The sequence below is a fragment of the Nesoenas mayeri genome, assembly GCF_963082525.1.
Source record: "Nesoenas mayeri genome assembly, chromosome: Z".
NCBI classification, from domain to species: domain Eukaryota; kingdom Metazoa; phylum Chordata; class Aves; order Columbiformes; family Columbidae; genus Nesoenas; species Nesoenas mayeri.
In genome coordinates this window covers 38,384,681-38,400,142 of record NC_137542.1, presented here as the reverse complement: position 1 = coordinate 38,400,142, position 15,462 = coordinate 38,384,681, and the positions used below count along the sequence as shown (strand labels likewise).

The 15,462-nt window shown below is 36.4% G+C and overlaps 1 protein-coding gene across 3 annotated transcripts in view; it reads left to right on the top strand.

The window, feature by feature from the left end:
• The window catches only part of ST8SIA4 (ST8 alpha-N-acetyl-neuraminide alpha-2,8-sialyltransferase 4), a 50,994-nt gene that overhangs the window by 13,275 nt on the left and 22,257 nt on the right, over positions 1–15,462 (top strand). For all 3 annotated transcript variants that reach the window (XM_080362645.1, XM_080362644.1, XM_080362646.1), the window contains one exon: positions 4,793–5,050. In XM_080362645.1, the coding sequence (XP_080218771.1) occupies positions 4,793–5,050 (258 nt within the window). The remainder of the gene's footprint in view (positions 1–4,792; positions 5,051–15,462) is intronic.

Below are 15,462 nucleotides of genomic sequence, written 5' to 3'. Positions count from 1 at the left end.
TGGGAGGTTGTGAAAAGTGTATTAGACAAACATGGCATGGGATGATGTAGATAAAGGCACATCTTCAGTGAGAGGAGAGCATGGACTAGGTAATCACTTAGTTGATCTCTCTTTCCATGATGTGGTTGCCGATGAGCTTGCCTAGCATCCTGGACACTGACAATGCACTTAAGGGGCTTCCCCTCATGGTTGCGGTCCAGACAAGACCAAATGCCCCAGCAGTGAGGATTTCTGCCTTGCTTGAAAGGAATTATTTTCCTAGGAAAAGTGTTGGAGATCATTTCAGTTGTCTAAAAATATAAATTTATTTGTAATCTTAAAAGTCAAAAGTTTAAGCGATATATTTTCTTTCCTTAATCCACACAATTCTGAGGGAGGGCAGGGAGAGTTTGCCATTAAATAATAGTTGTGTAGTACTAAGACTACAGTACAAATTAAAGCCAGTAAAGTGCACAGAAATAGAAAAATGTGACCATGTTGCCCCAGAGTAATCTTAGGTTGGTGCAAAAGGAATTGTGGTTTTTGCATTGTTGAAATTTGCAGTTTGATATTGGAATACATTCTTAAATAAATGTGGTTACATTATACATTATTTTAATTTGCTTTTCTTGCTTTATATTTTTTTGCTGCTGACTTACTACTTGCTATTTATTTTAGATTTGGTTTAGACTATGGAAATGATGTTAGACAAAAAACAAATTTGAGCAGTTTTCTTATTCAAGTTCAAAATGAGTCGTGAAACAGTGGAGACAGCTCACAACATCAACTACACATTTGGCCCAGGAACTGCAAACGAACATGGAGTGCAGTGGTGGTTCAAGAAGTTTCACAAAGCAGACAAGAGCCTTGAGAATGAGGAATATAGTATCTGGCCTTCCAAAGTTGACAATGACCATTTGAGAGCAATCATAGAAGCTGATCCTCTTACAACTACACGCAAAGTTGCTGAAGAACTCAACGTTGACCATTCTATGGTCATTCGGAATTTGAAGCAAATTGGAAAGTTGAAAAATCTCGATAAGCAGGTGCCTCATAAGCTGACCAAAAATAATAAAAAAAAAATCGTTGTTTTGAAGTGTCACGTCCTCTTCTTCTGTGCAACAACAACGAACTATTCTTTGATCAGATTGTGACATGTGATGAGAAGTGGATTTTATACGACAACCGGCGATGACCAGCTCAGTGGTTGGGCCAAGAAGAACCTCCAAAGCACCTCCCAAAGCCAAACTTGAACTAAAATAAGGCCACGGTCACTGTTTGGTGGTCTGCTGCTGGTCTGATTCACTACAGCTTTCTGAATCTTGAATTCTATCTGAGAAGGATGCTCAGCAAATTGATGAGATGTGCTGAAAACTGCAACGCCTGCAGCCGGCATTGGTCAACAGAAATGGCCCAGTTCTTCTCCATGACAATGCCCGACTGCACGTCGCACAACCAGCGCTTCAAAAGTTGAACGAATTGGGCTACAAAGTTTTGCCTCATCCGCCATATCACCTGACGTCTCACCAACCAACCACCACTTTTTCAGGCATCTCGAAGACTTTTTGCAGGGAAAATGCTTCCACAACCAGCAGGATGCAGAAAACGCTTTCCAAAAGTTCGTTGAATCCCAAAGCAGAGATTTTTAGGCTACAGGAATAAACAAACTTATTTCTCATTGACCAAATGTGTTTATTGTGATGGTTCTTGTTTTGATTAATAAAGATGTGTTTGAGCCTATTTATAACGATTTAAAATTCACGGTCCAAAACCACAATTACTTTTGCAGCAAACAAATATATACTTATAAATTATATTTTTATATTTATACTTATATTCTTTATATATAAATATAATTTTTATATATTTCTCTGGAAAAGTTGTAGTTAGTATTTAAATACTAGGAACATCTGTTTATGGCTATCAAAAAAATACCCTAGGGCAACCATAGATTGTGACATTATGTTTGCTTGAATCATGTGAACATGTTACAAACAGCTGCTTAGCTTCAGATAAGGGTGAGCCACGTCTGCATCACCTGACCGCAAAGGGCTCAGGCCACACTCCACATACAGTTTTATTCTTCAAAACTTGAAGATCACTTCAAATAAAACAGTTTCTTTACACTTTTTAGCCTAAGGTTGCAGAACACATTTGCTTCAAGGTTTACTAAAATTCATGCTGGTTTCTTTCATCTAATTAACTTTACTTTTGAATTTTATAAGCAACTGGATGTGGATTAGCACGTATTTAAAACTGTTTTTACGTTTGTTTAATCAACATAACCTTGTGCTATTTTCGGTGCTCTTTGTGGGGCAGAACAGATGTTTAAACAAGTTCTTCTTATCAAGTAGCATCAAGACTCACTTAGACACCCATGTTTGTACTTTCAGTTTTTGTCATACTCCTTAGCGTTTTTTTGTCTCTTAGCAGTTACGTGAAAATGGGAAGTAGTACTATCCACATGGTACAGATGAGTCAGTAGCACAGAGGAACTTAAAAGAGTAGCATGAGCCATTCTTAATCATATTTCTTTCAGTATTAGAAGATATCTGGGTACAGTGAGATGAATCAATTTAAATATTTAAATGTTAGTATTATTACACATCTCTTATACAAGGTTTCTTATATGTACTGTAATATGTGTGCATATATTTTAATGAATATGCTACTGACAACTTCAGATAAGAAAACGTTTTTAAATATGTGAGAAGACATTAGGATTCAGTGACTTGCCCATCTCAAAATTTTATTGAAAAATAAATTTCATAGACATTTTGAAATTTCAGCTCTGTTAAATAAGTGGTTGATTATCTGACTCTAATTCAGGTCCCCTTGAAAACCTTTGGAAGACTTCTGTGAGCAGATAGATAGATAGACAGATAGATAGATAACCTTTGACTGTAAGTAACTGAATTAATAATGGAAATCAATGTGCTTTTTTTTTTTTTTTTGGTACTGTTTGCAAAACTTCATCATTTCTTTTGCAAAAGTTCCTTGCCTGGCCTTACCAAAAGCTTTAGACACTCGAGATTTTTACATTTTCTGTCCTGCTCCATTATGCTGAGTCCCTCATATGCCTCAGCACAAGCTGCCTTTGCTCTGGTATTGTTTCATTCACACACGACAGCTGTAATAAACAGCCCAAGATTTTAGATTTTTATTCCCTTTTAGTTTTGTTTTGTTTGCTTTTTTCTTTTTGTCCTAGTTTAAGAGATGAGAGGAAACACTTTTAAGGTCAGTTCCAGGATAAGTATTTTGTGCCACTGGTTCAGACATATTCTTCCCTCTTGAGGCAGTGACACAAGCTGGCTGGTAAGCATGGTGTTCTTGTAGTTCATCCATTTTCACTTGCAAGGGATTATTTCTCCTTTATGCCTCTCAGTGGGTGTTGCAACTACTGGAGTGGCATCTGTAGTTACCTTTTCCTGTTTTGATCTGCTCTAAGGAAGTTCTGCTCTAAAAGCTTACTATGTAAAAATAGCATTCTCTTAATGAAATGTCTATTCTTTTTTAAATTGCACCTTACCTGAAGATAGCAGTGGAACATGTAGAGTTATTGGTTTTCTTCTTGTCTTTTTAGAGTTGCAGAGGCAAATGTTTCTGTTTGAGTTAACACGTAAACACTCTGTCCAGCTCAGCCCTCCCCGGGTGTTCGTTAAGTGTGTTGTACTTCAGGGTATGCTTAAGTTCAGATGCGGTCTTTATACCTCTTCACAAACGTACGTGCTTTGCAGGGCAGAGACAGACACAAGCTTGTAAGGCTTTGCGTGGCTCCTGCAGCTCTGGTCTGGAATCCCTCCCAGCTATTTATAGCAAGGATAACTGTGTAGTGAAAACTGCAGTCATTCAAAGTATCTTTTTTTGAACTTGTGTATTGAAAATGTGTCAGTTTTTAGACCCCAGCCCTCACCCTCATAAGCAGATACAATAACCATGACTTCTTCAGCTGGCATTTAAGCGAACATTCTTCACCTGTTACTTGCTGTGGACTTGGAGTATACAACTGTTTAATTGTCATAGTTCACTCAACGCATGGTAGCTTGTTAAACCCTCATGTCTTGATCATGTGTTTCTGAACCTGGCTAACAGTTTAAACAATAATTTGCAGAGAGGCAAAATAAAGGATTGGACACACTTGATTTAAAACATGATAGAGTTTTTAAGTGTTTCTATGAGTTCAGATCACAGCTTGACTGGACCCTGAGCTTCAGTAATTTAATTTGCAGTGTTTAAAAGCTGTTCTTTGTTTAAAGTGGCACTAAAGACTGTTCTTATTTCAAGTTAATTATGAGCAAGTTGATGCTAAACTGAGTATGTTATTATTATGCTGAAGTAAGAACCTGTAAGAAAACATGGCCATTCCTGAACCAAGCTGATTTGTGAGAGATGAGATTGTAGTAGGGCATTTATTTTCTAAATCATAAATAACTCATATATTAAACTATGTTGCTATGAAAACAAACTGTGCTCATTATTTTTCAAATATGTGTTTATTCCAAAGTTTTGTAAAATACTCAAAAATAGTATTCCTTCTAGTTTCCCTTGGTCTCTCAGAGCCCTTGTTCATAGGAAGTAATTAAGCTTTATTGCTGTAGTATTTACATTTAATATTGTAACCAAGATTTGAACTCTGTCTTAACAGCTTTGCTCTAACTCCATCCTAGAGCATGGGAAATGGCCTTAGTCTGTCTGACACTGTCTACCCTCTGCTTTATGTTGTATGGTCTGTACAGACTGTATTACTATTGGATAAACTCCATGCAAGCAGTTGAGTGTTGGCTTTTATCTGTGCATTTTCCTCTCAACCCAGAAAGAACATTCTTCGATTTTTGGATGCTGAAAGAGATGTCTCAGTGGTGAAAAGTAGCTTCAAGCCAGGAGATGTAATCCATTATGTACTGGACAGACGTCGCACCCTAAACATTTCTCAGGATTTGCACAGACTTCTCCCTGAAGTTTCCCCAATGAAAAATCGTCGATTTAAAAACTGTGCAGTTGTTGGGAATTCTGGCATCCTTCTGGACAGTGGATGTGGAAAAGACATTGATAGCCATGACTTTGTTATAAGGTAAGTTTTCATCTGCTATTAAAGTTACAGCCTGCTATATTTCTTGGGCAAAAGCTGGGAGAAGTGTTTTAATCTGAGATACAAATTTCAGGCATTATCTGAAATAAATCTGAAACAGTATTTTTCACTGTGTGATTCTCCAAATTTAAATACATGCCCATATTATTGACAAGAGGATTACTTTTACAGTGAAAACAAAAAAGGGCCAGAGGAGAGAGGTTTACGCTACCTGTTTTTGCTGTTCGTTTTTATTCCAGGCAAAACAAAGGTTATGTAGTCCTTGGTAGAATAAATGCTAAATGTTTTATCTTTCAAAAATATTCTTTCTTAGCTCTTGGCCAATGAAGATGTGCAGTTGTAAATTACTACGTTAGTTACCTGCAACATGGGATAGAATTTCAATGTGATGTAATGCTGTTGAACCAGATGGCTGCCATTAAATTACATCCCTGCAGTTTAGGCAAAAATGTTGATATGCTTCACTTTTTATTCCATCTTCAAGTATGCACAACAGAATACCTTTCAACTTTACATATTGATAGGAAATAAAGATCAATATCTGACTTCATTTGACAGCCAGACGTTATATTAAGAAGGCTGAACAACAGATAGGTCCTCTTGCTTTTGAAGCAGAAGATTCAATTATTTTAGTTTGAGAAATGTGAAAGGGCAGAAAACAGACGGGCAGTGACAGAAAACAAAATAGAATGAGTTGTCATTGCTAGTTATTTGCCTTTTCTCACTTTGAAGAAAGATGGTAGCAAAAAAAAAAAAGGGCTATGGAACATAAAAAATATATTTTTTCAGTACATAAATCAAAACAGGATATATGCATGAAAGTTCTATTTTATTTGAAAGGTGTATTAGCAAGTGGCAACTGAAACAATAAAACACCACTCTTTCATTTTCTGTATTTGTTTTGCTAGTACCAGTAGTATTTCAAATATACATCCTTATCGCAGAAGGAATCTAAAAATAAATACCGCATTTTTAAACTACATTTAGCATATAGCATGCTTTTGTGCTCTCTCAGAGATTAGATCTGATTCATTTAACAGGACTACAGAAAAATTTAGATAATAGGTTTTCTAGATTAAAATTTTCTTTCAGGAAGCAAGGTACATACTTTTACTTAAATCATGCTCTTCCCCATGTTTCAACTAGCCATGAAACCAGGTGCTAGGAGATTTTAACTAATTTAACCCATGTGGAGTAAAGATAATATTCTTAAAGATTTGTGTATGAATAAAGGAAAAATGGCGAAGCTTAATGAGAGCATCAGGAAGTTTATGTTGCTAATCAGTTACTTAGACCGGACAAACATCTCTCATATGGTGTATGAGTAGTGAAGTGATCAGTATTTCAACTAGTTAGTCTGATGATATTGCAGATAATAATCCTTATAAGGTTCTGGGAATAGAATATTTATACCCTGCAGCCTACAGAGAGTTTTAATATAGTGAAACTTTTGGATTTACAAATCAAAGTTAAAACATTTTAGAAGTTGTCAGATTATCTCATAGGTTAAACTATATGATATTTATTTTTGTATGTGTGGGTGGGTGCATAGGTACATAAGATCTGTTTTAAGTAAATAGCAATTAATTCATTTGTATTTCAAGTTAAAGGCAAACCATTCCTCAGAGTTATAGTTTTCTACATTGCTCTTCTTCCATTAAAAAAAAATTGTATGCGACGTGACATGTAATCACATGCTCTAATGGTACTGGCATACTTGGTAACCACTGACCTCCATTGCTATTAGGATTCTGGTGTTAAAATGTACCATGATATTCTGTTACTGCCTTTACTTTCAGCTGATTTCTGTGGAAGTAAAATGCACTCATTCTACTCACCACCTGATGGAGTTCTGAAAAGCAGTTACTGTTTGTACTGTAGGCAGCTGTGTGTATAGCCTGATGAACAACATTTTTGTAGAACATCCTGATGCTGAGTGTTATGCCTACATGCTATGACAAGTATGTCATACTGTTTTGGTTAAATGTATTTTCCAGTTGATTTTGATAGTACTGTATGTTCTTTTTGACATCTGAAACAAAAGTGTGTGTTGTTGAGAGAGTTGTTACTTAGAGCAGCAGTTCTAAAGTTAGATCTAACACCAAAAATTTAATGATAAAACTGATAGTGAAGATCTATGAAAGTGAAAAGGGCACAACAGACATCCAGTAGTGTTTGTCTTATAGTACAATAAACTCAATATACTGAATTTTAATGGACCTGTGAAGGTGGTATGAAGATATTAGTAATAACAGAACATATACTTTATTAAGGGTAAAAAAGAATGTCAGTACCTAGTTATTTAGTTATAACTTTAGTTATTTTAAGGTTGATTGTATTTGTCAATGTGTTTGAACGTCATCTAAAGTGACTAACAACAGTCCATCTTCCTTTGAGATATTCCAGCATATTCAGTAGCTTCTATATAACAATGCCTGTCATAGACCATTGGACCAATAGAAACAGCGGATAATTAGAATACTTCTATTATGAAAAATGTTTAAAAATAGGCACCTAAGCTAGAGTCAAATAATAAGCATGCCTACAAGCCAAGATATAATTCTGTCAGCAAATTTTACAAGTAAAACAATACAATTCTTTAGACATCTCTGAAAGTGCATAAATAAGGTTAATTTTTGCAAGCAAGATAGTATCTTGTTAACATAAGCATATTTACTGTATTACTGAATGTTTTAAAGTGGCTTGGTTTTAATTACTTGATAGCATAAGGCCTTATTTGTTCTCACGGCATCAGAAATCAGGAGTCAAGGGACATTTCTGCTAGGACAAAATGGATTAGTTCCACAAGTTTAGTGAAGTCACGCCTATTTTGACAGTAGAAAGTGTGACCCATCTAGTGAAAACAGGAAGCAAGGAGACCCTCTGCTATTAAAAAAAAAAAGCTGTGCTGTCTATAAACTGTTTCCTGTTTCTTGTATTCCCTTCCTTATTAAGTCTTACGTTCTTATACCCTTTTAAGTGACTGTTGATATTTGCACCTCTTACTACGTTTGTAGTGGTAAGCAAAAGCCTGCTGCATTTTGATACTATACCCAGAAAGGGTCTGAAGCATTTCAAAATCTCTGATTCCATAAAATAAATCAGAATGAAAATATGAGATAATCAACCAGATTACATTTAAGATTTATAGATGGCACAGTGTTGTCGCAGGAGCTGGTTTTTGCGTGGTTCCTTTCTCCGCTATTTCTCTAGCTGTTGGGTCAGATATATGGTGCTCACTCCCTGTGAGATTTAAATACACTACATCCTGTTTCCTCATTGGCTACCCTTTCTCATGCTGAAGTTCTCATGCCATGTCTATATTAGCTGTTAACATCTTACAGAACGGATTGACTTGTTAAGTAAGTGGTACATTTTGAAATACAGTAGTTACATAGGGCTTCCTGAAATACATAACTGAATTATAGGTAAATGTAAAATAACAATACTAAACATGGCCACGTACCAACTCTCAGATTCCTGGATTTACTTCTGGCAACCAATAAATACCAAAATGAATTCTGTTCAGCTTTGGGTTCAGGATTCGAACAATGTCAAAGATCAGAAGATTTTTTTAATTAATGGAATTTTATTTAATTAATTTGATTCATTATGGGAAATTTTCAGAAGGAGAGCCCAAGTAGAGTTTTGCAGTTATTTGGTTAAAAACCAAGCAAACAAAAGCCCCCAAACCTAGTAAATAATCTTGTGGGGTTTGCCTTCTTTTCTGCTTCTGGAAAAGGCCCTGTCATTTCAGTTGGACTATATGGAAAATAGGCCTGTTGAGTGAAGCTGTTTGAATAAGCTTAGGGCTGCTCTGACAAGGAACAGCCATGAGAGGATATTAATTTCTTCTTTCTTTGGATTGAAGTGTGTAGTTTGTATGTTAAAACTCTTCTTTCTCCTCTTGTTTTCCTGCCAACTCTGTCAGCATCTAGGAATCAAGCTGAATATTTTTGTCATCACTGGTGACAGAATTTTACTGGGCAAATGCAACTCTTAATTTTTCCAGTGCCATTTGACTTTCATTTTTTTTTAACGTGGCAATTCTTGTAATTAGTGAAGTTGACATGGAAAAATCGTGTAGCCCTTTAGCAGATTTGTTGCTTTATCTTATGCAAAGAGGAGCATACTCTGACTTCTTCCTGATGTCTTGGTTTTGTGGGCAAGCAACTGTGAGGTGAGCAGAAACCAGCATATCTGTTCAGGAAGAAGGACAGACCTTCTGTACCATGGAGGTGTGGTTGCTAGTTTCAGAAAAACTATTTAAATTTCTCTGATAATATTAATATGTAAGCAGAGAGTGGTAGTAGTATCTTTGTTCTGTGTGCTGATAGGAAAAAAAATCATAAATTTGTCAGAACAAAAATATTTAAGATATCAATGTACCTATATTCTGGAACTTTTTTTTTTTTTTTTTTTGGTAGCTTGGATAAGCTTTTATGTCCAAATATTTATTTAATACACCTTGCTTGGAGCATAACCATTGTGCCAGTAGACCTAGATGCTCAGAACCAGAGATACCAGAGATATGTTGAAAGCAAAGTTGCCAGTTTAACAGACTTGTTTTAAAACATGATTCTTCACTTAAAAATAACATTTGAATATATCATGAGTAGCTCATTAGACCTTTTTCATCTCTCAGATGTGTCAGCTCTATTTTTGCCCCTCTGTCTCTTCCTACAAATCGTTACACTACATTGAAACATCAAATGAAAGCAGAAGAAAGCCAGAAAGCCATTGTCTTCAGATGCTTTGGCTCAGTGATTTGAGTGCCTGAGAAAGGAGGAGCATCAGTGTAGCTGTTTGGTGTTTCCAGTCCAGTTAGACATGGGTAGCGTCCATCTCAGGAGCATCTTGAAGAAGGCCTTACTTTTTGTGGCCACATTTTCTCTTTTTGGATTTAACTCATGACTTCTTCAGCTGCTGGAAGGGTCCTTGTATGACTGCTGCTCCAGTCAGCCTGTCAAGGTGTGAGAGCTGATATAGAGAAATCTTAGGAAGCTGAATCTCATGCTTAGTCAGTAGCACCTGGTGCTACCTATCCTGGTGGGCCACAGAACTGGGTACTCTCCATAAGCATTTATAATTCCCACTTTGGTGCAACTTTTTTTTTTTTTTTTTTTAAAAAAAAAGGAAGTTAGATCTTCAATGGGTGATATGGAAGGAGACTTAAGGACACAGAAGACTAAGGAAACATTATTAGGAAGTGGATTCTGTAAACCTATATACAAATGATCAGACATTCCGAAGTGATTTCTTATATAAATAGGTGTCCTATGAGCATCCAAACATAGAGCACATATGCTTAACTTGACTCTTTCTATAATTATCCTGAGATAAAAGGATAAAATTATTTTAAAGTTGGTTATTCCTGTTGTTGATAATACAGCGCTTTTAATTCAGTAGTTTTCTGAACAGTTTCAAGTGCAGGAAAGCTTCATTAATGCATTTGTTTGTTGACAAAGTGTTTCAATTAAGAGGTGTGCTAATGTTCAGAACAGTCTCAGTCTAAACATTGTGGGGTTTGCTCCTCTTCATTTTTGAATGTTCAAACTCTTGCTTTTTCTACATTCCAAACACAGAACCGCAAGGTGCTTCTCCAAAACAATGAAAATTATAATTTTGCCTAAATTTATTGCAAGGATAATAACGTTTTTTAACTCTTTCTGTCCTCACAGTGTTGCAGAACTGTTCTACAGTTTCCCATATCAGAATAATAAAATATTGTTAAAATATATGTTAAAATATCATTCTAAATATTTCACTGCTGTAGTTCTTTTTTTTCATATGCAACAAATTTTCAGTGATAGAAATTCCTTTATTTTGGTGTCAAAGTAATGGTATTGGAAATAATAGTAAAACTCTGTAATTCATGGGTAATGTTGCAGCAAGCACTTAACAGTAAAGATGTAAGTATGTGTTTTGCCACTGATTCTAAAATACCAATTACACCTTTTCTGTCACTTCCCTGTGCTGTGTCAGGATAACTTGCATTTCAGTCACTAGCATTAAGGAAGATGCTAGGAAGAAAGAAGGTAATGATACCGGTATAGGTACTAGTTTGGGCAACAAGAAGAAACTAAGTTTATTAGCAGATCATGTTACAAAAATGCATCTTCTGACTAAAGCAAAATCAGTCATAAATTCAGGATTCTTCTGGACTTGTGTTATAAAAGGGGATGTCAGGTCAATAATGGTATATTTTACATGGCACATTTAAAAGACAGCTGTGATTCCTTTTTCTGAATAGAATCCATAATTATGCTGAGCCTTTACACAGCTTGCAGCTCTTATGAGACATTTTCTCTTTTGTCATGCAGAGGATAATGACTAGGATGGAGTGGGATATGTCAGGTGATGCCCTGCCAATCTATATCCTTTTAGTTAAGTTGAAGCAATTTCAGTTTTATGAAGAGCCAGACAAGCATACAGAACATGTGAGAATCCGAATATTTTACTAATAATTAGATTCAGCAGGGGGAGGTAGTGGCTTTGTGCATGGAGTTTTTTTGGTAAATCTCCCTTTTTTGGGGTGTATGTGAAGGTTATAACAGTGCTGCTGCACACCTTTATTTGCAGAACCAGGTGTAATTATGTGTTATGCATACACAGGTATTACAGTGATATAATTCCTGCAAGTAAACTGGGTAGAGAGTACTCCAAGTGTTAGATTGTCTGCTACCATGAACTTAACTTCTTCCCTATGTTCTTGATCCTTAAATTTTACTTTCATGTGCAAGTGTTTCTTAAAATGTCAACAATCTCTGAATTTGAGATTGCAGTTTTGATTCTTACAGGAATCTGGATATGAACCCAAATATTAAAGCTTGCAGGCTATTGAGGAAAGAGTGTGCATTATTGATTCTAGTTTAGATAATACGTTATGTTTCCAAGAGGTTTAATATCGTGTCTACCAGCAACAATATAATTTTCATTTTTTGGCTTCTCAGAGTGTAAGTGGTTAATATTGTGTGATCACTGTTTTTGGCTTTGCTCTACAAGGAGAAGATATGTAACAAAGCACATTTTTACAGCACTTTTATGTAGCCTGGACTTTAGCATGGTTTCTAAATATTTATTTTAACCTGTAAACCTCAAATGCACAGATTGTTAAAGGATTAACAAGTGTACAGATTCATGGCCAATTCTTGCATTATCACTCTATGAATAATATTCTTCTAGTTCCCAATGTCAAATAAAATGGAAATAGTGATCACTTTTACTCAAACAAATTTTATGACTTTTGTTTAAAGTTGAAGAATAACATATGGCCTATTAATATTACATATTAGACATTTGTGTGCATGTACATGAGCTGTATGTTTATTAGTGACCAGGCAAATTCAACTGAATCTCTGTGGAATAACTGACCTCATTTGAGTGTATTTTTGTGAATATGGTTTCATTATTTTCTATGTTAAGCTCTGCTGTATAAAAGACTAAGTATGTTACAGGTATTTGGGCCATAAAGGTATCACAGCAAACCCAGGGTTGGTTTACTGTGATATAAGTGTGGTACAGCAGTACTTACTCCATTCTTCAATCTTTTCTCTTGGCATGCAACCCCAGCCATTGGCAGTTTAGTTCTTTTCCCTCTACACTCTTTTTCTTTAAATATCCCTCTGTAACTAATATATGCAATAGACAGTTTTGGAAGAAGCATGTTTTCAGTCACTGAGACTTTCAGGTCTGTGTATCTTAGGATCACAGTTATTCTGCAGATACCCAAATACTATGTGATATTTCAGACATGAACTGATTTTTCCTTTTTACCTCAGGTCTCTTTTTAGTGATAGCATTCCAGTGCATGTTCCTGTTGAAAATCTTATGCTGTCACACTGAAAGCTCATGTGTGGTAACTTCTGCATTTTTACTATGAATATTTTCTATATGTGTATTTGCCTTTCAGTATCATGATTATACATGAATAGTATGTAAATTACATGACCCTGTAAACTTATTGATTACCTAAATCACATAATTGATGCCTAATAGTAAGTTTAGACTACCCTGCTGAAATGGCTGCAGTGAGGTTTTAGGTATGGTCTGTGCTGATGTCATGGGACATGACATGTCATGTCATGCTGATGTCATGGACAAAGACTGCAGCATTAATTTGAAGTACCTTACATGTTATTGCCTAAGATAGTACCAATCACCCAGATTAGGAACATTTCCCACTTAGTTTTTTTCCTAACCTTCTCTCCCAAATGTACCAATCTTTGAATTGTTAGACCAGTTTCTGAACACTTCTACTATAGATAGTGCTTAGAAGAAGTAACACAGCAAATAATTACTCTAATTATTTGTTAGTTTAGTGCAAGGGAAAAAAGAAGGAGCTAGAGTTTCTGATTAAACAAAATTATATAGAAAAAAATAGCCATAAGCTCATTGGTCTTAAAAAAATACACTTACAGTGAATCGTTATGGCGAGGAAAAAAAAAAAGAAACCAAAGGAACTCATGCAAGCTATTATTTTGCAAAATTATTTTCTGCTGGGAGAAGCCACATTTAATCATTTTGTGTGAAAAGAGTCAGTAGCCTGGGCTCAGGAGAAGGAGGTTTACAAACCTTTATATATGTGGAGTATATTCTCAATGCTCATATTTACAGGTGGTTGCTTAATTGCCTAAGTAAATCTTCAGTGCTATGTGTGACTGGTAATTAGAATGTGTTCTCATATTCTCAGTAACCTCATAGCAAGTTTGTCTGGCTCAGCTTTAAACTGCAGCCCAGATACCAGTAGGTAGACTAAGATGAAGGCAATACTGAAGTTGTTTTAGAATGAATGGAAAGTGATGGTACATTACAAAAAATTGTGGGTTTGAGTAAAATTGTAAGCAATCATATAGTTGCAGTCTGTAATGCAGCCTGTGGGAAAGAGGAATCTCAGTATATTACAGTTTCTATTTATTATTCCTGATAGAGTTGATATAGCAATTACAACTTAAAAAAAAAAGAAAAGTTTCATTTCATAGAATCATAGAATACCAGGTTGGAAGGGACCACAAGGATCATCTGGTCAAACCTTTCTTGGCAAAAGCACAGTCTAAACAAGATGGCCCAGCATCCTGTCCAGCTGAAACATAAAAGTGTCCAACGTTGGGAATCCACCACTTCACTGGGGAGATTATTTCAACGGCTAATTGTTGTCATGGCAAAGATTTCCCTGTTGTGTCCAATCAGAATCTCCCCAAGAGTAACTTGTGCTCATCACCCCCAATATTTCCATGTAACTCCTTGCAAAAAGGGAGTCTCCTTTTTAGCCATCCTTTAAATATTGGAACATGGTGATCCACTAAGAACATGGTCTCCACTAAGCCAGCTTTTCTCAAAGCTGAACCAGCTGAGTTCTCTCAGCCATTCCTCATATAGCAACTTCCCAGTCCATTGATCATCTTTGTGGCCCTTCTCTAGACCCTCTCCAGCCTGTCCACATAATTTTTGTATAGCAGGGATCAAAACTGAACACAGTATTCCAGATGTGGACTGACACACTCAGTGTAGCAGGATATCTTCTTTGTCTCTGCTGGTGATGCCCCTGTTGATGCAGCCCAGCATCCTGTTGACCTTTGCCACAGCAGCACACTGTTTGCTCATATTGAGCTTCTTGTCCACCAGAACACCCAGGTCCCTTTCCACAGAACTGCTTCCCAGCTGAGTGCAGCCTGTGCTGCACTCCTGGATTAAGTTCTCCCAGGTGCAAAACCTTACACTTGTCTTTGATTAACTTCATAAGGTTGTTGTTAGCCCACTCTTCTGTCCAGGTCATCCTGCAAGGTGGCTCTCCCTTATGAAGTGTCTACTTCCCCACTCAGTTTGGTGTCATTGGCAAACTTCATCAAGGTACACTTAATCCCATCATCCAGATCATTTATCAAGATGTTGAACAGAGTTAGGTCCAACATCAATCCCTGGGGGATCCCACTAGTGTCAGCCTTCCAGTTGAAAAAGGAGTCATTCACCACTACCCTCTAGGTATGGCCTGTCAGCCAGTTCCCCACCCACTGCAGAGGCCACTTGTCTAGACCATAATGCATCAGTTTCTCTAGGAGGAGGAGGTGGGAAATGGTACAGAAAGCCTTGGAGAAATCCAGTCAGGCAACATCCACCGCTTTGCCCTTGTCGACCAAGCAGGTTACTTTGTCATAGAAGGCTTTATGGTCTTAAGAACATTTCTCTCTGAAGAATACAGGACCACAAACTTTAGCTGATAATTACAGAATGAACATTATGTTGTGAGGAATTAGTATTATCAGTCAGGACTAGGTCATCAGGTGGTGTTAATATTGCCCTGCTGACTTCAGTTATTTTTATATGACATTGGAGATCTGCCCATTAGAAGATGCTAGGGGATAAGCTGACGTAAAAAGTTTAATGTACCAGAAAAT